Source organism: Zosterops lateralis (assembly GCF_965231275.1).
Source record: "Zosterops lateralis genome assembly, chromosome: 4".
In the NCBI taxonomy this organism is placed as follows: Eukaryota; Metazoa; Chordata; class Aves; order Passeriformes; family Zosteropidae; genus Zosterops; species Zosterops lateralis.
The window spans coordinates 58,822,976-58,849,616 of record NC_139765.1 but is presented as its reverse complement, the minus strand read 5'-3'; the positions used below and the strand labels follow the sequence as shown (position 1 = coordinate 58,849,616).

The 26,641-nt window shown below is 42.0% G+C and overlaps 1 protein-coding gene across 2 annotated transcripts in view; it reads right to left on the bottom strand.

The window, feature by feature from the left end:
• Positions 1-26,641, bottom strand: part of CELSR1 (cadherin EGF LAG seven-pass G-type receptor 1) — a 162,567-nt gene that overhangs the window by 59,341 nt on the left and 76,585 nt on the right. For both annotated transcript variants that reach the window (XM_083859672.1, XM_083859671.1), the window contains exons 3-5: positions 15,646-15,868; positions 11,114-11,229; positions 8,398-8,486 (exon numbers count right to left, since the gene is read on the bottom strand). In XM_083859672.1, coding sequence (XP_083715798.1) covers positions 8,398-8,486; positions 11,114-11,229; positions 15,646-15,868 — 428 coding nt within the window. The remainder of the gene's footprint in view (positions 1-8,397; positions 8,487-11,113; positions 11,230-15,645; positions 15,869-26,641) is intronic.

Genomic DNA, 26,641 nt, shown 5'->3' with positions numbered 1-26,641 from the left:
AGATCACAGTTACATCTGCTCAGATGTCACCAGTGATAGACATTTGCATAAGTCATACCCAATCATTATTGCTAATTGTTTTTCCAGTTATTTGACTTCTGCTGGGGTCTACTCAGCACTCAGCTGGGCAATCCTGCTCCAGTGTGAGAGATGCCCCCCAACACAAGGGGTAATACCAAATACCCATCTAAGAATTTAATTGCCAACCACTTTTCCTGACCATTCAGATTAAGAAGCAAACGATACTGGGTGGTGTCCTGGATACTGTGAGGGCAGTGTCTTTCACCCAGGGTCCAATGACCAAAGTTATGCCTAGCTGGTGGCAGCTATGTGGCTTTTCTCCAAGGATCTGGCAATCCCTATTCAGCTGCAGGCATGTGCCTGCCTCATAAATCACCCGCAGCGCTGGCAGCCTCCTTGGCAGGCTCAGCAGGGAGACCAAGAGCTGAGCAAACAAGGTGTTTGTGCTGGAATGCTCACAACAAGGTGGGAGTGGGGTGGCACAGGGAAGCCTGTGCTGAGCATGATGCTGCCTGTTGGTCCTCGGGCAACAGAGTCCTGAGAACTCAGAATTTCTAACAAGGATTGGTTCCCTTTACAGGAAAGAAAGAAGTAACTAGTGCCATCCTTGTGTTTTGGCACAATTGTCACAGTCTGAGTTTCACTACAATGTTGTAGTGAAAGGCACTCTGCCTTTTTTTCTTTTCCCAAGGCAAAGTGGCAAAATCAATTGTCAGTCCTGGATAGGGAATATATTTCCATAACAGGCAAATTTGCCATCATCAAAGAAGGTCTGTGTTTTCAGAAGGAAACGAGATAACCTATCTGTCAGCTCCAAAGGCATCCCTTGTGCCAGAGGCAGCAGGGTCTGTGCTTGTCTGAGCAGCAGACTGTCAGAGGTTGCTGCACTCATCCTATTCAAAACAAACTGCTATATTAACCTCTCTAACAAAGAGCTGCCCCACTCCCACTGCCTGGGACTGCCCTGCCACTTGTGTTTATGCCCTCGGATAAAAAGGCACATCCTGCCTGCCCATGGCAGGAGATTGCAAGTGGCCGCCAAGCTTCTGCTGCCCATGACTACAACACACAGCCCTGCAGATCTTGATTTTTGGGGTATGACTGTGTCACCCCCTCCTTGGTGATGGGTGGCTGCATGAAACTTGGTCTCAGCTGGCTCCTGGGTGGGAGAACAGGAGTGGACCCAAGTTTTTAAAAGAAAAGCTTTGCGTACACATCCTCAAGTTGTTCAAGTTGTCCACTGTTAGGCAGTTCTGCAACACAAGCTCCCAGAATCAAAACAGAGGCTCTAGTAAAACAAAGGCAGTGATGATTGTCAGAGATTTGCTATAAAGATAATCCTGAAGATAATTCTGCCAACAAGTGGCAGACATAACATGTGTAGGAGTATAACAAATACAGGGGTTGTACAGGACTGTACTTTGCAACTGGTTGATTATTCTGCTTAATTTAGAAAATGAGGGGATGCATCCTCGGCTCCCGAGAAATGCAAAAACTCAGCAAACTCCAAACCCAATAACCTTCCCTTTACATATCCAAACTTGCCACCTAAACATTGCAATCTTTTATCTCAAGGTCTTTCCTCCTTAAAGAGGTATTATAGAAAGTCTTTATCTGCTAAGCCCCACACAGCTGCTCTCTCTCTTTCCCCACAAAAGGACGGGGAAGAGAATCAGAAGGGTAAAAGTGAGAAAGTTTCTGGGTTGAGATAAAGACAGTTTAATAGGTAAAGCAAAGGCTGTGCATACATGCAAAGCAAAACAAGGAATTCATTCATCACTTCCCATGGGCAGGAAGGTGTTCAGCCATCTTCAGGAAAGCAGGCCTCCATCACACATAATGGTGACTTGGGAAAACAAATGTCATTACTGTGAACATCCCTCCTGCCTCCTTCTTCTCTTCAATCATATGGCATGGGGTACCCCTGTGGTCAGCTGTCCTGCCTGTCCCCTCCCAACTCCTTGTGCACTGCCAGCCTCCTCACTGGTGGGGCAGTCTGAGGAGTAGAGAAGTCCTTGACTCTGTGTAAGCCCTGCTCAGCAGCAACTCAAATGTCCCTGTGTTACCAACAGTGCTTTCAGCACAAATACGAAACACAGCCCATGTTAGCTACTGTAAAGAGAGTTAACTTTACCCCAGCCAAACCCAGTACACTTGGGCATGACAAAAATTTCACATAGAGATGAAGAGTGTACATGGAGTGAAGGTGGGTGGTTCAAAACAGACTGGCAGATGCCTTTTGTTTTAACATTAAGAGCATTGACAGATTTTATCTTCAGGTATGCTCTTAATTTATGCCTCTTTGGACACCTATATTCACAGGACTTCCATATGATGTTCCTCTTTCTGACCATCATATTGCCTGGAACAATTCTGAACATCGTAGCTACAAGAACAGCATCATATGAAACCCTGGCCTGGCCTGGGATTGCTTTTTTCTTTCTGACTTTTCCTTCATGACCCTGCTCTTCCTTCCACTTTATCCTAAGTCCCTAGCAAGTGCAGATAGGATCTGTTTCTCTGTTGTGAACAGCTTCATTCCAAGTCTACCTGAGCTGGCAACAGTCCCACATCCACAGCATCCTCAAGACCCTCAGCTGCCCACAGCTTCATCTGGATTACAGCCAGGCACACAAGCTCTGTTCAACAATGCTGGAGAGCCACCACTCAGATGGGATGAACAAATGGGGCTCACTGAGGTGGTGGGTTTTTCCCAGAGGCTTCCCCTGGCATCAACAGCCAGTCTGTGGGCACTACTAGTGATCCAGAGTATGGAGGATCTGTGGATGCAGACTTCAAAAAATAAGCTCTGCTGGTGCTACAGCACAGCTGTATGGGCATGGTAAAATAACCCTTCAGGCTCAGCTTTGGCCAAGGAGCCCTCAGGTGAGGGAGGGAGCTGCCTTCCCCACCCACTGCTCGCCCGCTGAGCAAGCACAAGGGTAGAGCTGCAGTACTGAGCCCAGGTATGGAAAATAAAATACAGTGTAGGACTTGGCACTGAAACACAGGGTGTTCTGGCACCTGTAAACAGCTCTCAGCCAGTGGATGAGGGATAAAACCTCCGTAAGATGGGAAGGTACTGGCAAATTCTAGTGCATGAGTGGGCTGAGAGCTAAATCTCTACAGTATCAACTCAGTCTTCAGTGATATTCAAGCTGCAGCTTGCCTCAGATGAAGGCCAGTTAACTCAAGAGTTAACTCTTGCCCCAGATGAAGGCCAGTTAACTCAAGAGTTAACTCTTGCCCCAGATGAAGGCCAGTTAACTCATCACTTACCACAGGCAGGAGATTTTCGAATTCATATGTGAGTCTAATTGAGAGCAATGCACCTCCTGTTCTTTGAATTCGCAACACACCAAAGATCAAACCTAAGCAGCCCTCACTTCTTTCAAGTTTATCTCTAACTGAAGAATTTGCCTGTTTTCCTGGCAGTTGTCTTCAGGCTAAGTGCAGGTCTGGGTTCTGCCGGGTGGGAAGCACAGAGGGATGAGAATCAGCAGGTCCCTACTAACTCTAATCACTCTAAAGGGGTGGGATACTCCCAAGACAGCCAAGTATCTGAAACAAAAACCATGGCACATCTCAGCTGAAGACACTCAAGGAGGGAGAGAAGGAACAGCAGCTTACTAAAGATTATCAGATATGAGAAGAAACCTCATCCCAGTTATGGAAAAAGAGTAATATTTGTTCTGAATAGCTCATCCTAGAAGACTGTAGGTTCAAGAGATTAGCATAGTGGAGACACTCTCCTAGGCACCCATCATTTTACACCTCCTGACCATGGAAGTGGATCCCATCACAGACACTGCCTAAAAGCACACAGAAGTTGTTACTTTTGTTAGTCATTCAGTGAGTCATTCAGGGCTTTGTTCATCCTATCTCTGAGAATTACTGCACTGCACATCAGACACTCACTGATAGCTTGTTTCTCTATGCTTTTCTCAGGTTTTCTGAAGGACTTTCTGCCTACAGAAAAGTAACATCCTTGAGCAACTTAAATGACATATATGTATAAGTAACACATAATATACAGAGCATATAAATACAAATATACAGGTACATTCCCTCTATAATTAAAGGAACATGTCCATACTCAAAATATTTTTATGTTGTGCCAAATGATGAATTGTACCCTGAGGTAATGAGTCAGGTAAAACATTAACATAAGTTTGATGATATATCTCAAATTCTGAACAAAACTGTGTTTCTATCAGAAGTTTGTGAGAGCAGCTTGAACTTTGCACTTAATTAAAAACACCACTCACTACTGGGTTCAGTAAAATCTGCTGTTACAAGTACTACCTACAGTCATACATGATTCTGTATGTGCAATGAATGCCAGACAGTTCATACAATGTCATTGCTATTGAACATCACTACCATCAAACATGGGTTTGCTCCTATTCCACACAAGTATCAGCATGGCTAAACCTGATCACTGTCACTCATGCTGGCAGGCTCAGGGGAGCCAAAGGCTGAGGACCAAATTCCATTAGAGGCTGACTATATTCTCATCACCTGGAAAGGAAGTATAATACTGAGGCAAATAGGGCAGCTGACATTGCTGCTGACCCTTACACCAGCTATCCTGTGGACAAGCAGCAGGCTGTTTCTACTATTTTTTAATTAGTTTTATTTACCAGGCTGAAATCTTGCCCCTCCTTCCACCTTTCCTTCCAAAATAATTTTAAAAATTATATTTATTCTAATCTTATCAATATTTATACCTCTTGAGAAAGCAGGTCACCCATGGGTTACCTTTAATTCAATACCTCCCATTGCTTTTAATGGCTGCAAGATCAGGACCTCACTAAATAACGTGTTTGAGCTATCAGAGTCAGCGAGTGGCCTTCCTCCCTGTCATCCCCACTGTCAGCAAACATCTATAATGGCAAGTAACAGGTAAACTGATACTTTGCTACTGGGAAGCTGAAAAGCTTTTAATACGTAACTGAAACTAGATAATGGTTATAAAACACTCCCAGGTCACTTCTGCTGTGAAGAAGTATTATAGTCTTATAACTTCTAATTCCTCCGCCTTGGTGTCTTCCCTTCCACAAATTCAATACAGAGCCAGCACTCAGCACAAGTTCCATGCGCTTCCCTCAGGCACTTCCACTGAAACCAAGTGTGTCAGCTGGTTTCCTCCAATGCAGGGAGCATCCATTTCCATCACTACACAGTAAATGAAATGACATTGCTTCCCTTCTTCTGATACAATCTGTTTCCTTACTGCAATGTTTTACAGTGCTGGCACATAGCAGGATTGGTAAGAAAACATCAAATACTTGAACTGACAGGGAACTGGTTTGACGCATTCCTCCAAACACAGTGGAGCAAAGCCAGGTCTGGACTTCTCTTTTACTGATGAGGCTCCAGTGTTTGCCCCCAAGTGGCAGGGGATCTTCATGATATGCACTTAACTCTAAACCATCATTTTTCAACAATACTAAAGCTAAATATTACCAACCACATCACTTTTGAGCTAAGTACAGAAAATACTTTACAGGAGTCGCTTCTACACTTGCTTCTTGTTTCATTATGGCTGTTAGCAAACTGACTTTGTGCAGGCTGACTGTGCACAGCGCCAGGGTGCGTCTATTAAGAAAATAGCTGCTGCTGAAAATTTTTAATGCAAGAAAGACAAATCAATCAATTGGATCTCTATGGATATCTGCAATGGTGATTATGCATTTCCCATGGACAACATTGGTAAGAGATGTCTAAAAAGGAGCAAAGACCAGAAGCTCACCAGGCGAACAGCAGAATGGAAAAAGGGGCTTGGAGCACCAAAGGGATGCTGGTGGAGGTAGCCCCTGTGGCCAGGAAAAGAGAGAGGCAGACAGGAGGAAGGAGAGTCCAGAAGGGCCTGAGGATCAAACGTGAGCCAGAGACAGGAGACAGCTCAGGGGAGCTCTGCATGCTCAGAAAGGTTGTGCAGTGTCTGAGCAGAACAAAGGGGCTGTGTAGCCTTGGGATGATAAACTGACACTGCAGTAGGATTTTGGAAAGAGTGGAAGGATGCAGAACTTGCAAACTAATATTTGTGCATAATTTAGGGAAACTCTTAAGTTTTTGTACTCCGTCATTCAAACATCTCAACAGTGTCAAGTTTAGACACAGCATCCCATTTATCTTGGCACAACTCAAATCCCTAAATTATCCCTGTCTTTTCAACCTCCTCACAGGAACTTTACTTCCAGCTTTGTTAAAACATGAAGTAGCCAAGAAACTTTTGTACAAACAAACACCAGCTGAGGTGAAGGCTTACCCTGGGGCAGGGTGCAGGGGCAGCCTGGTGGGCAGGGCTGCAGAGCTGCCTCCATCTGTCACTGCCCTGCAGCACCCACTCCCTCTTTCACTGCTGGAGAGCTGGTGCCACACGTGCAGTTCTCAGATATGCTGGGAAGTCCTGAGAGCATGCTGAATAAGTACTGGTGAGCATATCCTGCTTGTGCCATTTACTCAATATTGTGAGCTCTCCCCTCTAGCCCAAATGTTAGCATCCTGCAATAAATGCTGCTAAGGGGAAGGTGATGACCTCAGTCTCTCACATGGACAGCAAAGGGCACAGTGCTGCTCTCCACACAGTGACCCTGCTTTTCATCACTTTCATGTCACACAAGTGGCAAAGGCAGTGAAGTCAGCAGTGTTTCCTGGTGTTTCACTCTGCTCTCCCTCTCTGCCCTGAATTTTGTTCTGTTCAGTGGAGACTGGCTCATTTCACTTCAAAAAACTGGGGCAGAAGAAGAAAATGATGACAGGGCACACGTGTTAACAACAAGAAAATACCAGCTGCTAGCATGGCTCACCTACCAGTCTGCTTGAACCACAGCAAGCCCTGAAAATGAGTCAGGGGTTTATTTTTAACATGTGTGTCAGATCTCCTTGCCTTTTAAAGAGTGTTCCTCTGCTGCTCGGGCCCCTTATCTGCTCACTGGCACTTCAGTGAGCTGGTCCAGCAGCTCTCCCTGCAGCTGTGCCCAGGAGCCTGAAAGCTGGAGTGCCCCTCCACTGCCTCAACAAGTGCTGTTCACTCTGCCAGAGTAATCCTCTAAGAAATATGCACACATGGAAACAGAGGAAGAGCTTCACAGTGTCCACAGATGTTTGCATGGCAACACACCAAGTTTCACATCTATTTCTCTGGGTTCTGGATAGCAGAGAGTATATTATGTATATTGAGCACAAAACTTAATTAAGTTATAATTTTTAAAAAAAATATAAAATACTAGTAGGAAGCTTTTTATTACCTCAGTAAAATATCCTTAGGCTAGGAGATCCTATCTAGGAGTCAAAATAAAATTTTAATCCTCCCATTCAAACTGCCACACAAACTGTGATGAAAGCATGCAGCACTGGGAAATAAAGAACTTGCTGATCATATAAATCCTTCATCTTCCATTCAGCTTCCTACACCAGTATCCTGTTTCCTTTTTACCAACCAACAATGCTTCTCTATTTCCTTATGTGATCCCTCAAAAAGCTATCATGTCAGACTTAAAAGCAACGTTTCTTAGTCACTAAATGAACTCTTTTATTTTTGTTATGGTTTATAGAAGATCTCTGGCATCTACCTGTAAATAGTGACACTGTACACTCTAAAAGCCTGCTTTCTGGTTCATGAAATGGCTGCTCTGCACAGAGAGCCTGCAATCCTTTAAGTTCAGTCAGACTGACCCTGTGACCAAGTGGCAATGACCAAGGGTGCAGCTGAGGGACAGGGACCCCAGAGTCCACCTCTGAGTGCCATGGACTGCATGCAGTGACCACTTTTGCATTTCTCTTGTGTATCTTTTTACATAGCAGACAAAAAATTACTTAGTAAGACAGTGCTTTATTACTGAAAGGTGTGAACCATTTAATAATCATATTTTCCAAACCAGAGAAGCTAGTGCTAGCTAAACTTGTCATTTGACATGAAAAGAGAGCTATAGGAAAGAATTTTCTTTGTTTCAGAAAATTCTACAATAATGGTTGGTAGTTATTACACTGAAGGCTCCTGCATAGCACAATTTTTTTAACAAGATACAAATGAATCAATTGGTTTAGATACATTGACACTTGCAACAGCTTAAAAAACTGAAAATGAAAATAGTTCCAAGTACTTGAAGATTTTCCTAGGAGTACTTCTGAAAAAATATGTACTACATCTAGTTTTGCCTTCCTGGCTCAAAACTCTAAAGTCCTGTGAGAGAATTTTTGTCCCAGGCAAGGTAAGCAAGACCAGTACCATTTGTGCAGAGCTGTACCAACATGCCTGGTTAAACAAATGAAATTCAGGGCACCTGCATATGTCAGGTCAGAGCTAGATGACCCATGCCTCTATTGCTGTATAAATAGCAGGGTTATCACCAACACAATTAGTCTTACCTTATTGTAGTACTGCACCTGAACCGAGTGCCACTGCCCATCGCTGACCCCTCCCACAATGAACGGTGCCACTGTAGTGGTTGTCTCCCCTGCAAAAACAGCCAGAAGGGAAAAATAAGTCACCATCACTGCAAGAAACACAGAGAGACTCTCTCTGGGCACAGGATGCAGCCACCTTGCTTCATCAGGGAGGAATTTGGGTTTGTCCTGCAAGACAATTCCATGGAGTTACTCTGGTGCACAAAAAACAGCTTCTGGCACATTTGGGTGAATTATGTTGTTTTTTATCATGCTTCTGCCAAGCATTGTAGCAGATGCATTGGGTAGATACAGCTGTTGCTGAAGTGATCAACTGAGGGAGAAATGTACATGAATTTTTCTGCATTTTTGCCAAAAGCATCCTTTGATGTTTTTTTAGTGTGGTGAGTATTGTGATGGGATATGTTGTCAAGGAAAGAAACGACTCCCTGTTAGAGCTGAGAAAGAGAAATCCAAAAGTACTCTAGTATAAAACCCATGGTAACCTTGGGCTCAGCAAAATTTTACCAGTAATTAATGAAATTACTGGCAGCCTTTCAGCGTTTAAATTTGAAAGCAAGACTTTGCCATTCTAATTGGAAAGCTGAAGCTTTTAAGCCAGGACTGAGTCAGCAGACTCAGCTCAGTAACCAGGCATATCTATTTCAAGCTAGCAGCAAAATAAACATTCATGTTGAAAGTACATAGTAGGCCTGGCACAGAGAAGGGATTGCTTGCTTTTTTAAAATTTTTCTTTTCTTTAAAAATGTTGGAAAATTCTACATAATAAATCACAGGAAAAGTAACTTCTTCTGTAAACTAACAAAGCTCATAGTATTGTTGAGCTTAAGATCAAAATTTGCAAATCTCTATTTGCAACAAATACCTAAGTAAAGTATTATTCTTGTGTCTCCTGCTCTGCTTTAACTCCCACCCCATATATTTCTGTTATTTAAATGATACATATTTCAGCTTAGCATATATGACATCCTGCTGTGATGGTTTTATCATTTAGTGATAAAATCTATACAAATAATTGGGCTTTTTATTCAGCTATCAAGTATCTGCAAAAGGAAGATCACTGTCCTGCAATCTTTTTGCTCTGCTTTCTGTGAAAAAGTTGTTGGGACACGTAACACAGTGAGATCAGGTGTCCAAAACTTTTACTGTTCGTTAAAAGCCACTTAAAACTATAAAACATAAACCATTCCCCTTCCAAAGAAAATACCATTTGTAATATGCAGGACCAGACCTGCTCTCAGGTGCAGCAGTGCAAATCTAAATTTAGTTTCATGTATCTTAAAGGAGTTCCTTCACATTTAAATGCATATAAGTGCAAGCAGAATTTATTTTTTTCTCATTCATCCTCAGGGTACCTTCCAAGCAATTTGATTCAAGTTTAGACAGGTGAAACAGAGCTACAGAAGAAAGTACATCTCTCTGCAGCATGTTATTTCCTTACACAAATCCATTCAGAAACTTGCCTTAAAATTTAATTTGGAGAACTTTGAGGTAATAAAGGGGAAATGTAACCGGATATCTTCAACCCAAAGGGCTCACATATGCACTTAAGCATCACTGGTAAATCAGTGGGGTCACACAGGATTTACCATGGGGTCTGAGGACAGCAGCCACCAGTGATGCGTGTGCAACACCAATGTGGGCTGTGTTTCTGCTTCTATGGCTTTACTGCTTCCAGTGTCTCACTCTCCATGAAAATAAAACACAAGTTGACTTGACTCCATGTGCCTATCCTGGTTATGGATAATGAGAAATAGCAGGATTATTTCCTGAATTACGTGCCCAATACAGAGGCAAGTAATCTCACTTGACCTACACATAACTCCACTTGACTTTAGGACAGCATCTTTCCAGGTATTTGTTTTAGTCCCAATAGAAAAATACCTTAAACCTGTGACAACCAGAGCTTGTCTACACTACTGAGATTTCATAAAGTCACCAAAGCCTTGCCACTGAAAGCACACATCTGCTTCTGGGCATATGTCCTGCCTGACATTTGCTTGTCAGCCCTCCCCTCTCCCTTCTCCTACAAGCACCAGAAGGCACTGGCTCAGTCCTAGTGTAGAAAGCAAGCAAATGCCAAAGCTGCCACTTGCTGTTTCCTGTAGCAATGAGCATGCAGTTCTCCTAAATTCATTGTTGTTAATGGCTTCTTCTAAGAGGAGGTGCTTCTCCAGTGCAGAAATGCATTCCAGAGACAGCACTGCTCCTACCCAATCCCTAATGAATGGCAGGCAGGCTTCACTTCTGCTAGCTTTTCCTTTGGCTTGCAGAGATTTTTTTAGATAACATTTATGCACCTACGTTCCTCTGATGGTGTAGTGTAAAAACGCATAAACACACAACATTTATCACAGTATGATAAAATGAAGTCTAATTTAAGCAAACATTGGCTTGGAGGCCAACATTCAGGCTAGTGCCAATCTTTTATAGTAGTCATAAACTCTGGCTTTTATAACTGATATGTTGACAAGCTCCTGCCTACGACAGTGAGTGTAATCACCACAAACCGCTACAATCTGGAGTACACCCGGCATCAGTTGTTTACTGTGCAATGTCAGCCAGTAAATTAATGAGGCAGCAAATAGCCATATAAAATCACTGAAGTGCATTTCCAAATGGCTTGAGAGGATCTCCTGACTTCAAGCAGAAATGTTCGACTCAAGTGAAACCTCACCTGCAGAGAAGGTGAGCTGGATCTGCTCCTCAATGATCTCCAAGGCAATGAAGTCGTGCTTCTCATTGAAACGCCCATTGTAGAGGAGGAGAGCATTCCTCTCCCTGGTTGCAAACCTGGAACACAGACACATGGAGTTAGTTTGTGCTTAGCAGCTTATGGATTAAAGGCTGATGGTCAAGTCACCCAGAAGAAAGACAGCATTGTGTTTAGCAGATAAACAAGCCTTTGAATCAGTCTTCAGACAGAAAATTGTAAAACTGAGGAGTCAGCCTCAGGATAAATCTACTCTTTCACAAACAAGGCAAGCAGATGAAAATTACAGAAATCTACTCTGCAGAGATCTTCTGACCGTCACAAGGGCTAAAATTAGGCAGACACAAGATGCAACAGCAGTATCTGACACTTGCCAAACAGTAGCACTCACTACACTCTGCAAACAGTCTGACAGCTGAGAGCATTTTCCCATCAAAGGGGGGATCCTTGCTGCCTGCTTGCCGTCCAAGTGCTACAGAGTCCTAGGAGAGTCATCAGCTGATTAAAAAAGCCTCATGGGGAGGTAAGGGGAAAGGAAGATAAGAGTTACTTTAATAACACCATGTAGAAAATCAGAGTTAGTCAATCAACAGGTCAGTCAGTTGGAGGAAGGAAAATAAACACTTAAATGATCTCACTAGATCAGCACCAATGGGTGTATTTGGGCTTTATTTTTCTTGTGCTATTAATATGGGATGTATCTTTCTTGCAGAAAAAAGGGCAACCTCACTTTTTTAAAAGCCTTGTTTGGGTTTTTTTTGTCAGCACAGAACATTTTTTCAAATTTCTGTTTGTTGTGAGTATTTTATAATATTTAATTGAATTCTTTTATCTCTGGAGAGTTGCACACAGCTTTCATCTACTCACAAATGCAAAAAAAAATTACACTTCACATAAACATTTTTACAAAGATTAATATTAGATAAAGAGAGAAAAAGAGAGAAACCATGGGAATTTCTTGCACTTCCCAATGGCAATTTAGTCTGATTTTGTGTCTTGAACCTCAGGAAATATGCCTGATTTAAATTAACCCACTTTCCCTACAAATGAATGAAATGCTGAACACAGCTAATGAAAACTGTTTTCCAAGGACATAAGAAATTACTCTTGTGCCAGTCATATCATGTTGAATAGCAAGACTCTCATGTAATGCAACAAAATCTGCATTTTGGAGAATGGGAATGAAGCAGTATTTTAGAATACCAGGGCTGGTATTTGAAAGAAAAAGTTTCAAAGACAAAGAATATTTTTTACCAGAAGTTGTTTGTCAGACACAAGTATGTTGTGGACCACACTGAGTAGAGACCTTTCAGAATTTGATCAACATGGAAACGGGGAATTTTATTCATATATTTTTTAATGGTTTGGAAGGATAATGAATTATTCTGGTTCAAAAAATAGAGGTCAAGATTTTGATATTTCCTGCAAAATTAAAATTTCAAAGAATATGCATTATAGTCTATCAAGATATTAATTAATGTTTTGATTACTTTTAATAATTTTTGATATGCATATTTACTTCTAGTTTTGTTTATCATAGTATATTCTACAAGTAAAAGGCAAACTAAATTCATTACAACAATACTATTGAAATATATCAGTATTATCAAAACACGAATTTAGTTTTCACTTTTCACCATCAAACATTTCATCCAAAGGAATACAGTTCCTGTAAAACATTTCCCAAGACTATTTTTTCATGGATAACTTCTTCATCCAAATATTTTGATCACATCTATCAAGAATATATATCAGCAAAGGAAAAGGGAATAATGCTAATGGTGATTCTTCAGTGGACAGGAAGATCTAGCAATAGAAGGAAGCTTAGTGTTTGAATATATTTTCTCATATTCTTACAATTTTCTACTATAATTTTAATCATGAAAACATTATTTATTAAACTATTACATTATTAAGTCATTTTGTATATTTATCTGTGCTCAGTTCCATTCTTTGCCACTAGTCAAAAGCAACTTTTGTATTATACTTGTTGTTAAAAGCTTTTGTTGTTATTATATTATTGTATTATACTTGTTGTTAAAAGCACTACTGCTTTTGAACTTTTCTGGTTACCACCCACCAGCTGGGGGAAAGATATACTGTTTTTTAATAGAAAGGATATGTTTCATTTCATGACACAGGAAACAAAAAATTCTCTTTCTCACAGAATTTTGCTAAATAATGAGAAAACCTCTCCACTAACAGTGTCTCTTGAAGTGAAAGAGTAGTAAGTGTTGGAATTAAGCAAGGAAGATACATAATATTGGGAGCAGAAAGACATGCATGGTCAGTAACCTAAATACTTTAAAAAGCATTTTAGTTATGAGACTGGACAATTCAAATATTCTGCTCTTTGTTAGGAGTGGGTCATGAGTCACTTAAGACTGAGGAGATCTGGACACCCCAGGATTTTAAGAATGCTCCCAAGTCACAAAATACATAATGGCAAATCATCATCATAAGCAGTCAAACTGCTAATTCTTGCTGATCCTCACATAATGTTTTCCTTCTCCGCTGAAGGATAATAAAAGCCAAAGAAATAGCTAGTGTAAATAAAAGTGAACTTCAGGTATGAAAAGCTAAATGTGTCACCATTCCAGACAGTGTGGGATGAACTTCACAATGGCTTGGAATTCTTATAGTCACATTTGAGTGGACTAAGTAGTGTTTAGCTCACTAAATAAGGCATCATAGTTCTAAAGATGAAGAAACCCTGGTGTAAGGACTACCTTTGTACAGTACTTTGCTATTTCTCAATAACTCCTACACAGGGCATTTGAGCCATTTTCACATGAAGCACCCTAAACGTCAAAGATCTCTTTCCAAAAGCCTGAAAAATGACACCTCATGGCTGAGGGGACAAGTCAAGGGTAGCACAGGCAATTCATGCTGGCAGCCAGCCCAGATCACACCTTTGTTTGCTCTCACTGTGGGTCTGACAAATCCAACAGAGCCTGTTGCTCTTCAGTTTTTCTGTGTACTTAGACCTGATGCTTCAAAACAATCTTCACAGGCACAACTCTCCCTTGCCTTGGCTTGTGTGCAAACCATGTCTCTGCTTTCTGATTTATGCAAGCTTTCAAGATTCCATAAAATTTTGACTTCAGGATTAAGGCAGGTGAAAGATAAAATGGTAGAAATCATAAAATGATAGAATGGTTTGGAAGAGACCATAAAGTCTATCCAGTTCCAACCCCCTGCATGGGCAGGGACACCTTCCACTAGACCAGGTTGCTCCAAGCCCTATCCAGCCTGGCCTTGAACATTTACAAGGATGGGGAATTACTTACTTATATAAACAGAAGCATTACATGGGGAGTCTCTCTGGGATCTTCGCTCAGGAAAATAAAATATGTTAAAGGACAGTATTGAAAAACATGCTGTACAAAAGTGACCTGGCTCCTGACAGATGTGAAACACCAGGTAATGTCTGGGTGCTGGAGGGGACATAAGTCTGATGCCTGTCTGATCTTCCTGAGCACTTTCTCTGGGCAGATACACAAACTGGTCTGCCTTTGCAGCTACTGTTGTACCTATCAAAAAATCCCCAGCTCTGCTTTTTGGGGTCAGGACTAAGACATTTTGTGTTGTTTACTCACAGTCAGCTATGAGGGAAAGCCAAAAGTCAATCCTGACCAGCTAAATCATGGAAAAGCTGCAAACCCACCCCCTCCCAAGAGAAGAGATATCTGTGCATTTGGAACTCTGGCTCCACACCAAGCAAGCCCTATGCCTGACCCAATAAGCCTTCTCCAGGAGAGGGTTTTTTCCCAGGTGAGGGCAGAGCCCTTGCCCATGACTTGGCTGCTATCATGGCTCCTCCTTGCCTACATACCCACAAAGGGAAAAGTGAGAGCCCAGAAGAAGACTGCCCAATGTGGGGATGTTGGGGCAGATGGGATGGGGATAAGGCTACTTGTGCCTGGGAGCTGGAGTAGGACCAGAAGCAGGACCAGGGTGTGAAGGCCAGAAGGAGCTAAGTGAGAAGCTGGATCAGTTGGGGTTGTCTCAAGCCCAAGGATGGGGAACACTGGAAAGAACCTGAGAAGGACCAGACTGGGCTCAGCCATGGCCTGACATGCCCATGTCCTCTCACAGGTGAGGAAACAGGAGAGTGCCCCTAAACAAGGAACATGAATGGATTGGTTTTGAAGCTAGGCTGAAGGTCAGGAAGCCAAAGGCCCAGCTAGTAAAAGTGTTAAACCCAACATCTACCCCGCCACTTCTGTGGCTGAAGGCTGCTGATGGGTGGCCAGAGTGGTCCTGGTGTCCCTTCTCCTTGTGTTACAGCAGGGAAGGTTGTGAGTCAGCAACTCAGAAACATCCACAGCAGGGCAGAAAATCAAATGCTTTCAAATAACATGCATGTGGAATCACTGTCAGAAATGCCTGCAGTGACCTTCAAGAGTAGGTGTTTGGTGGTATCAGAACGTGACAAACCATCCCAAGCTCAAGCCAGAAGCCGTCAGCCACAGAACCCTCCCCCCAGGACTTACATGAGGGACACAGTGAAGTGGAAGCGCTGCCGCAGCCCCTTGAAGGTGATGAAGGACTGAGGGGGGAAGCTCCTGGTGGTCATCTCGCAGTAGGGCCGCTCGTACTCGCCCGGGGGGCACTCGCACTTGAAGCCCCCGATGAGCAGGTTGACACAGGTGCCGCCGTTCTTGCACACCCCCGGAGCGCAGCGGCCAGAGCGCGCGTTCACCTCGCAGTACTCTCCTGCAAGGGGAGAAGCAGACATCAGGGAAGGTGACACCTCACCCCAGCATCAAGCTCTGACACTCAGCTACCCAAGTGGTTCTGCTGTAGGTTAAGCTGCTTCCAAACTTCTACACCTGATCCCCTAAGCAACTGAGTGAGGCACAAGCCTGTGATTGCTGGGGGTAAGGATGCTGCATCTTTTTCAAGCCTGAATTTTCAGGGAACTGAGGAATGTGACTTGCTCAGCAATCCTCTTCCAAATATCCAACAACATTGACCTATGGTTTACAGATTTCTTGGCTGTTTCCAAACTGAGTGATAAATACAGAGCTGGTGACAGACAGATCTAGATGGGAGGAGGTAAAAACCCTGCACATTTCCTGTCAACCAAAATATCTGCAAATTGTTTTGGCATTTCACTGTAGTTGGAAATTGTGTAAAATGGATAAATGGTTGCACTTTGTCTTGAATGGAATTTGGCTTGGCTGCCCATGGTGGCAAGCAGGACATGGCTCAGCTCATGACAAAGCTCTCAAAATGTCTATAGCAGGAATAAGCAGGATACAGATGACATAGAGATTGCTTCCACCTTTTTCCACACGTGCATCCTGCAGGTGATGACCATTTTCTGAACTCTTCGGAGCAGAGCACATTAACTCTCCACAGAAGTTATGGATTCTATGTACCACTTACTAATGTTGTTTCAACCCTAAATACTTTGTCTTTATTCATCCCCAAAGTATGTACTTAGATGTGTTAAATACAATACTAAAGATCGTGGTGTCTTGCTTTGTATATATGCCATGGGGTTTTGTCCTGTGCTTGCCCAAAATCTGTGAATTAATCCTAATTTTAAAAAAGTAATGTACAGAGGATTATAATTTTAAAAAATCTGCTGCAGTTGGGACAAAAGCAGCTGCTGAATTATTCATTGTACAGAAAGCCAAACCCTCTGTGTAAGTTAATGAGTTAACTTTAGTATCTTGACGCGTGTCTCCTTGTGGTATAAAGCATGTTCACATCCCACATGTAAAACTGTTCAGAGAAACTGGAGGTGGCATACACAGTTTAATTTAATCCAGTAATGGTGTCTGACAAATAAATGTAGAGCAATACTATTCAACACAGCCAGCTGAAGGAATACATTTCTAACACTTCAATGTTTGCATGATCCCTTGCCACCAGATGATACAATTACATTGGGACAAGCTCTTTACAGTGGTGCTCAGCAACAGGACAAGGGGTGACAGGCACAGACTGAAAAGCAGGAAGTTCCACCTGAGAATGAGGAAAAACTTCTGTCCTTTGAGGATGACAGAGCACTGGAATGGGCTGCCCAGAGAGGCTGTGGAGTCTCTTTCTCTGGAGATATCCAAAACCCCTGCAGATGTGATCCTGTGCAAATTGCTGTAGGTGAATCTGCTTTAGCAGGGGTTTGGAGGAGCAGAGACCCCTTCCAACCCTGGCCATTCTGCAGTCCTGTGATTGATTCAAGCACAGTTAAAACCTTGAAAACGCATTCCCGCAGGGAAGTAAAAGCAGCAGGAGCTGTGGGCAGTGACTCATTAACAAAAGCAAATTTCAATGGAAAGTTTTGTTCTATTTGCTGCTCCACAGCCCTGCTCCCACAGGTTCCCATTGCCCTAGCTGGGAGGCAGGCTGAAGTCAGCAGTACTGCTGACCCACACCTGGATCTGCACCTCCTTTCTGTGCCAGGCTGTAAACTGCCATGGTTTGCAGCTGGTTTAGCCACTGCCCCAGGGGCACTGATCTCTGAGATAAGGTGAGGTGGGCAGCTTTGTGGTTTAGGCTCTCCAGCTTTGCTGCCTTTTTCTTCTTGCATCAACATCACTTGCCTTTCAGACAGGTATGGCTTAAGCTGGCAAAATGCAGGAGCAAACACAAGACTGCTATGATCGGGAGCCAGGCCTGGATGCACACCCCATACAGGTGGGGCCAGCTCTGGAGGAGGGACCTGCTCTGTGCATTACTCTGAACCCATATAGACTTGTGTTCAGCCTGTGCTTAGAGCTTTCCCCCTTCAGCATTGATGTTCCTATATTCTCACTTTAACATATTAAGTGAAATGCTGTGAAAATCACTTGATAGATATCTTCCTGTTTCTATTTATCAGCCCTACATATCAGGCAAGATTATGTGAATATATTTCCCTTAATATTTTTAAACACTCTATAATGTGTTTCTTTTGGAAAAAAATGTATATATGATCTAAGACATCCCTTGGTATATTGTATGTAGAGCACACATCAGAAGTTTTAAGAGAACACTACAGCAAGCATATGTTGATGATCCACTGCGTGAGCACAGCCCTTATACACTATCATGTGTACCAAAATTCTAAAAAAATTGGAAAACCAAAATTCCTATAGAAAGACAAAACAGGTTTGTTGCTTTAAAAAAAGTAGTAGGATATTTTATGAAATAACTCTCTGACTCAGAGAAGAATGTAATCTTCAAGGCTTTCTGGGAACAGGATGATGTATTTGCAAGAGCAAATAACACGAAGGCTTGAATACACAGAGAGCAAAGGGGGAGCTAAAAAGAGAGATTCTTGGCATTGCAGCATGCTGTGGAAATGCCATGGCAATACAGAGGTGAAATATAAAAGCCTGAGCTGGAAGTCATTGATGGTTCTGTATTAATTCTGTGATATAACAAGAATGCATAGGCCATTTGTTTAGATACTTATACGGGCAGAAAACTACTTAAGAGAAAAGCTTACAGGAAAGTTCTATTGTATTGTGTTTATTACAGCTTTTCATTATGATGTGTAAAGAAGTAAATTAAAAGAATATACTTCAAGATTCTTTGTCCTATATTCATTCATCTGTAGATCATTGATGTCCCAGTTACTAAAATTATTCTGAATTCTCTTAAGTCTGTAATGTAAATGAGAACTGCATTTGATGCATATTCTTTGATGTTAAATTTTCATATTTTATGTGTATTTACCAAAATATATTAAAATAGTGGGTTTGAAATCTCAGCAGTAAATTCAAGGTGCCACTGTGCTTTGAGGCAAAAAGGTTACCAAAAAACCTTTTGTTTTTTACACTTAAAAACCTTAATTACTCTTTTCTCCAAAAGTGCCTGGAATTATTTAGAAACAGAGCATTTTTGCCTCTGCGAGTAGCCATCTGAGTAAGAATTTGATGCACTGCTTTGATCAGGACTGACAACAGAAGGCATCTTTGTGTCACCCTTGGGTATGTCACTTCCAAGGGCAGCCACCTACCCTTGGACACACCACTGTCTCACAGCTCTGCCCTGCAGGAAGTTTGAGGCACAGCCTAAAAACCATCCTCAGAATTTGAACCAAAGCCTGCATGGACTTGGAGGAAGAGCTGGTTGCTGGCTGGAGCTGGAGTCAGAAGGCCCTTAGGGAAGAGTTCCTTGAGGAGCAGGAAAGGAAGGGAACTGCCTGTGACAGCCTTTTGGAATGAAAAGAGCCTGTGTGCCTATTGCAGCTGAAGGTCGGAAGGCTGGGATGTGCCATCAAAAGGGTGGCCTTACAGTCTGGTAGGAAAAAATAGTACAGAAGAGGGAGAGCTGCTGTGCAGAGAGGGTCTGGAGGGGATGGGGTGATAAAAGCACAACCCAAATAGCTGTCACACACAGCCTGGGGTCAGTCTGTGATGCTGGTGATGGCAGCATGCCTCAGCCACTCACCCAGCCTGTGAAACTCTCCTTTGCTCCTCACAGCATTTCCTTGACTAATATAATTTAATTTTTCACACTGGCTCGCATTTTAGGAGCCACTGAACAAACTAGTTACATATCAGAACTCTGTGAAATCCAAGCAGGGGATGTGAAGCTCAGCCCCTCCAGCTGCTGAAGCTAAAGCATGAACTCTCAGATAACACAGGCTGCCTGTTATCTGCCAGCAGATTCCTGGCCTTTGAAAAAATTCTGCCCTTGCCAGAATATGATATGACATATTTACTGTGACATGACAATAGCTGATCTTATAAGCTTCCAATTAATACTGATGACTCCTAAAGCTATGAGTGCTGTGGCTTTTCTGCAGCCCTTTATGTAGTGCTTCCTGTTTCTAAAGCCCTTGAGACCAAAATGTCATAGTTGCTTTTGACACTGGATCCTACACACAAACATCCCATCTTTAATACATACCCATCCTCTTCGATTTTAGGACTAATGTTACAAAGATGTTAATCATAAAGTTTCTGTTATTAAGTTTATGTAAGTGAGGACACCATGATAGCAGGTGCAAAATAACAAGAACAGGCAAATACAAAGGATGGCTAGATTTGGTCTTCCTCTGACCTATTCCAAATAAAATAATAGAAGTTGAACTAATGAACAATAAATGGTAATGAAAAAAGTGAGAAGAAATACAAATAAACTGTCTTAAAACTGAGACAATAATATCAAAATTGCAAATGCCTTGTGAGCTGAACATTGTGGGTTTCAAGCAACACACTCATGTGCATCAATGAGCTGGTCTTTGCAGAAATCTGACTCTGGCTTTGCTGATGAGTTGTTTGACCTTACAACAATGATGTATATAATGTTTGAAAGCTTGCTGGAAACAAGATGATGGCATTCAAAGACATACAGTATTCCTCTTCACATCAGTTTATTGCACTGCGTTTCACCAATACACCAGAGTAGGGACTAGTCCTCAAAATCTTTCTGATTGTATTCAACTGAAACAGTACATTAAATATATATTTACATGAAGAAGCAGGTTTGCACTGATGTTCTTTTTTCCTTCAGTTTACTTGGACACATTAATTTTTTACTCACTGTCTGTAATAGTTTGAACTGATTTTTTTCTCCTTTCCTCATCCTGCCACTTGCTCTAGACACATTAATTTTCTCTATGTTTATAGTTGCTTTGCCAGAATAAAATGCATTTTGAGAAACTGATTTAAGCAGCCAACCTAAAATTATATACTTTAAAATGGAAAGGAGAATCCACAAAAATTAGGCAAAAGGAGAAAAAACAAGAAATAGAACAACTAAAGTCTTCAAACAATTCCCATTGACTGTTCGCTCTAATAAAGAACCAACTGCATTAAAAATGTATTTGCTGTCTTGCACATTATGGGAAATCAATCCTCCTTTTCCTCTAGTAACTAAAGCACTACTAACCTTACATGACAATTGGCACCAAAGCAATCAGTGCACTAAGTAATAAGAAGGTTGTTAAAAACAAATTAGCTGCAGAATCAGCTTGGAAATCTCTACTGGGACAAGAGATAAAGAATTTGGGATCCTGCGCTTTAGGGGTGGTTTCACCATAGTTCAGACTGAGTGGGAGTTACCACAGTCCCCTCCTTCCCCCAAGCATGCTGCAGTTTCCTCTCCCTCCCTTGTGCTGACATTCATGTAATCCTGCAGTTGACTGATTTGTAGAGCTAAGATGGCAAAACATCATTATTTCTTTATTGAAGAGTTAGTGATCTTCAGATTAAGTTCCTTCTAGGACTGATGGGATGAATAGCACAGCGAGCACATGGGAAGGAGGCAGGACCATGCACCCAGGAATAAGAATGAAGAAATGGTCTTAGAAAGGTTTAGCTGTTTTGGAAATACAGCTTGTAACAGCAAGCAAAGTAACAGTGAAAATATTCCTGTCACACTATGTATACAGCTTGCCAAGTAATTCTCTGAGGTGATATGTAGAAATGATTCCATAATAAGATACTCCAGAAATCACCATCTTATCTTTGGATCTGCTTTTGTTTTTCCGTGGGCATAAGCACTAAGGCTCTGAGCTAGTGGGAAGGAAGTGTGTAGATCTACCACTGCTCTTTTGGAAACAAATCTCTTATACCTCTCCTTTACCATCACCCTTCTCCCTTCCCTGTGCTTCTTCCATAAAGCTCCCCCTAGGCATGCCTGAAAATTCACAATTCAGATTTTCAAAAATCGTAAGACTCAGCTAAATAAGGGTCCTAAGATTTTTAATCATGAGTTGCTTCAAAATAATGAACATGTGAGGGTTTTTTTTTCTTTTATTTGCCTCTGAAGCTGTGGGTGTCATCTGCTGGCCCTAAGGTACATGAGAGCTCTTGGTGGTCAAATTCCAGCCCAAACTGCCTGTTCTGAGGGAGCTCCCATTTCTACTCACACCTCCACAGGATGATGCTACTTGAGCCGTCCCAGTTCCTCTTCCCACCAGGGTCCTCAAGGAAAGCATCAGCACCCTGGCTGCTCTGAAGTCCTACAAGCTTCTGGGAGGAGAAGGATATTTTACAATGAAAATATCCCATGGGCCAAACAGGCAGGGAGAGGCCAGGACTCCATTCTACTGGCTGATCTTTCCCCACTGGAAACTAGGCTAAACTGTATTTTACAAGAGCAAAAGCAGCAAAAGCAGGTCTCCATCTCTCAAGCTGCTTCAGGCTGTGCCCACTGATGCAATGCACATGCAGGGCAGCCACTGCAACAGTGCCTGGCCTTTTGACAGCCCCAAACCAGGCCCAGGATCCTAGAGCAGCATCATCCTGAGCAAAGATGTTCCATTTTCCCTCGACTCCTCCCCTTCCCTGGTAACAAAACAAGGCAAAACAAAAGACACCCTGCAGAGAAGGATGGATGGATGCATTTATGATTTGGGTTGTTTTGTGGTTTTGCATTTAAATGAGAAGGAATAATTGGGGGAGGTGGGAGGGAGAAGAAACAATACTGAGGAGGATTAGTGATATTTGGGGCACATCTGTTGGAGAAATGAATTAGTCTGTGGATTCCAGAAATTATGAGCATGTCCTCAAGATGATATATGCCCAGTGTTACATGATCACTGAACCTCATTCTCCTATGCAATTTCCACCAGTGCCAGCAAGAATAGAGCATAGACAAAAGTCACAACGGAATACCTGTGCTCTCTTCCTTGTGTATTTGTTGAGGATTAAAATTTCCCAGGCATTAAGTTTCCACTCTATCTACACCAGACAACTCACCTTTCACCTTCCGGCCATGAGGCCAGAATGGTGTGAGCACCAGAAGTGTAACTGAGATTTATCAGAAGTACTGTGATTGTGATTTCTTTTTCCTGGCAGCACCATGGTGAACAAGGAGCCAGATGCCAGTAAAATATTCTCCATTTAAGGAAACACCCAATTCTGAAGCCCATCTTATGGTCTGGCAAAGAAAAGAGGTAACACATGATTTTGCAGCCCATGGATTGGTGCCAGTACCTCCAAAAAAAGCCCCAGATGGTTGTTTTGCAGAAGTGAGGCTCAATGGCAAACTCATGAAGAGACATCTCTCTGTCAAACCTGGGCACTGGCGTCCTGCAGTGGGCCAGTGGACAGGGATGCACATAACGTGTCTGATTTCCCCCTGCTGCCTGCTCCCACAGCACCAGACTTAATCACTCCCAGGCTTTTGAGAAAATGCTGAGGAAAAGCACTTTTTTGGAATGCTTTAGATGTGGTGGAGGAGAAAAACCCAGAGAATCACAGGATCATTTTGGTTGGAAAAGGCCTTTAGCATCCAAGCCTTTAGCCTGCCACTTACTTAACAACAAATTTTGCCCTATGGGATCCAATGGGTAATTCCTTAACATCTTACAATGGTTGCTACACTCTTTAAATTATTCAACCATTTATTGTTAGGTACAGGGCCTTAGAAGGTGTCATCTTCTTCTGCATTTGACCTGTAAGGTAAAGCTTCAGAGACCTTTTAGGTTCTGTCTCTCTCACAGAGCTAAACACAGTACAAATCTAATCAAAAGTCAATTTTTTTTCAAACGAGAAAAAAGAAATGCACAAAAATTTCCAGTTATGTTGAACTCTGTGGCAGGTTTACATGTAAGACAATTCATCATAATGCAAATTGCAGTGATTTGGTGTAAGATATGGTGATGAAACAGTGCCTTTCAATAGAAGCCTAAGCTTTATCTCTGGATGTATTATCAGGGGGATAACATTATTATAGATGTCAAAGATAAACCTCAAACTAGATTATGCCATTGTGTCTGCAATTTGCATTATTACTTGGAATAAATCTGTTCCTAAAAATCCCACCTTAAAACTGGTGAAGAAGCTGGAGGTGTAAGAACAAAGCATCCCTTTGTGCACACATTCATTTACAGAGAAATTTCCCTCCCTCTCTTTATTTTTAACAGGCAGAATCACCCTCTACCTTTACTACATACTCATCTGGTATTATATTTTGTTTTCTCAGCTCTCTGTGGCCCTTGATTCCTCTCCAGGACTGTTACTCAAAGAGGGGCACATGGAGGGAACCAAAGGCTGGAGTAGCCACCATGGCTGGCTGGACAGATTCCCTTTGGGACAACCTTTGCAGGCTGATCCATATTTGCACCTCTGCACGCCTGCAGGCACTTCAGCATGGGAACCACCTGCCAGGCCTAGATCTCAGCTCCTTCCATGGGCAGCAATGAGATAGAAGAAGGGGACAGACTCATCGTGCTTCTGCTCAGATGACAAGAAAGATTATTTCATCCCACAGAGCTGCAGTTTTTCCTGGCCACCAAATGCCACTACCAGGACCATTAACTCCACAAGGCTGCTGTTCCACAGGCCTCATGCTGGGCTTTTCAAAATACATTAAACTATTTATGTGAATGAGGAAAGCAAGCAAGGCGTGGTGGCAGTGGTGGGTGTGTGTGTGCAATAACATCTTTTATCAACAGGAACTCAGGAGCTGGAAAACCAGACACACTTTCAGGCACCATCAGGCTTCCTGCTCACTTTCAGCCCGGTTTCCCTAAGCTGCTTTTCACAGAGATCACCAAAAGGTTCCAACTCCCAGTTCCTAAACTGGCGGGCAAGACCAAAACTCTAGCACTTGTTTTTGATCAAGTTAGCATCTCAAAGCAGTTCAAAAAGGCAACACATCTGCAAATAACTGCCCTCAGAAAGAAGAAGAAAAATGAAGGCTAAAGAATATGCAGAAAAGAAGATCAGTGTCTCCCTTTCAAGGGCAGTCATTGCTCTTTTCTTTAGGAGAGTTCAGCCCTTATTTCACTAAGACCCCACTCAATTTTCTCCATGTAACTGTTACAGACATGATGATTCTGCTCGCAGGAGACAAAACACAGAAGAAGACATCTCCCCTAGTCTCCAGCAGCCCTCTGGGACTGACTGCACGAGCAGTTAACTCTGCACATCTAAGGGAAGGCTGGTGAGAAACTGCATTTTGTGTTTTCCATAAATTAAAAGTTTTCACAAGACAATCTCACTCTCCCATCTTCTGTGTAATCCAATGCTATGGTAAATATCATGGCAATTTAGAACCAGGCAGACCTCAAATCAAACCATGCCCCTTAACATCCCAGGTGGTCCCAGAAGCTCTGGTGGAAAGAAGCCTAATGGCCAATTAATGAGAATAACTGAAGATAAGCCATAAAATATTAATAACGCAACAGAAAATCGTGCTTAAAGTCAACCTACTAATGTAAGTACGTGTTAGGAAGTTAGGAGTTCAGAGCTCTTTATTTTATATGAGAAGTATCAGCTTAAAAGAAAGATTTACCTAAAAGCGCTGTCTGTCTTTACTGTGAATCGCAGTTCAGTGGTTTAGCATTATGGGATAGGCAAAATAATCTGGTGCTCATCAAATTCTCATTGTTATACATGAAAAGGAAATTCTGAAAAAATAATCAAAAATGCCCTTTTGTTTGTGAAATTAAAAGGATTAGGGTTAAAAAATAATCCCATAATCTTATGTTTTGGTAGCTTCAAAAATATTTGGTACACAGTGCAGGAGCACAAACAGAAAACAAAAAACAACTTAATCAGGGTAACTGACTTTTTCTTAATGAGTCGTGAAAAAGGATTGTACTGTCACACGCATCTTGCACAGAAAATCTCAAAATCCATGTATTTTTAAACCTACAGAACAGACGGAAATTCAAGTTACTTTCTTAAAAAGTATTTTTAAATGGACTCATAAAAAATTAATCCAGACAGCTTTCACAGCTTGTACTTAACTCTGCTTACAGCAGTCCAGTGAATTAAAATTCAGCCTTTTTTGTTAAATACCATTCAATTTTAAAGTAAGCTTCAATGATTACCATCTTATTAGAGTTAATACACTTCATTATGTCAATTAGAATGTGTTTAATTATTAATATAAGGCATTAATCTTCATATCTTCATCTTTCTTACAATAGGCACATCAGTATTGCTGACCCTTTAAGCTGGCCTATCTAATTAAAACATGCTTTTTAATTATACTCTATGAAAATGTTAAAGGTCTCATATGCTTCTCTATGGAGAATTTGAGGGACAGCCTGAAGTAAAGTATCTTCATGTTGATTTTTAGAAGCTGAGAACTCAGGCTGGTGTCTGCTCTGGAAGCCGCGTTTCGGGGGCTCCGTACAGTGCAAGCTGCAGAACAAAACCCGCCCCGGGAGGAGCAGGGCTGGGATGCAGGCACTGAACCATGATGCTCTAAACAAAAGAGCATTTGCAACAACAATGAAGTTGTGGTTCCCACCACGCTCTGCACAACTGTAATTATCTTGATGTTCAAGGCCAAGTGCCTCAGTCTGCTGCTCAACTGTCGAAACTTTCAATCATCATAACACAAAGAAAAGAGACAGAAGAAACTATTCCATGCTTTTTTTTTTTTTGCTTCCTAACAAGATATCATCCTGATACCCCCATCTCTGCACCCAACTATCCTTCCTGCCACTTCCCCATTGTTTATCCACTGATGAGAACAAAAAAGTCTAATTTGGGAATTATAAATATATATACAGAAGTCCAGCATGTTTTTCATAATTCAGTTCTACTGCTTCCCAGTTTTGTTTCCCAGTTTTTTATTTGC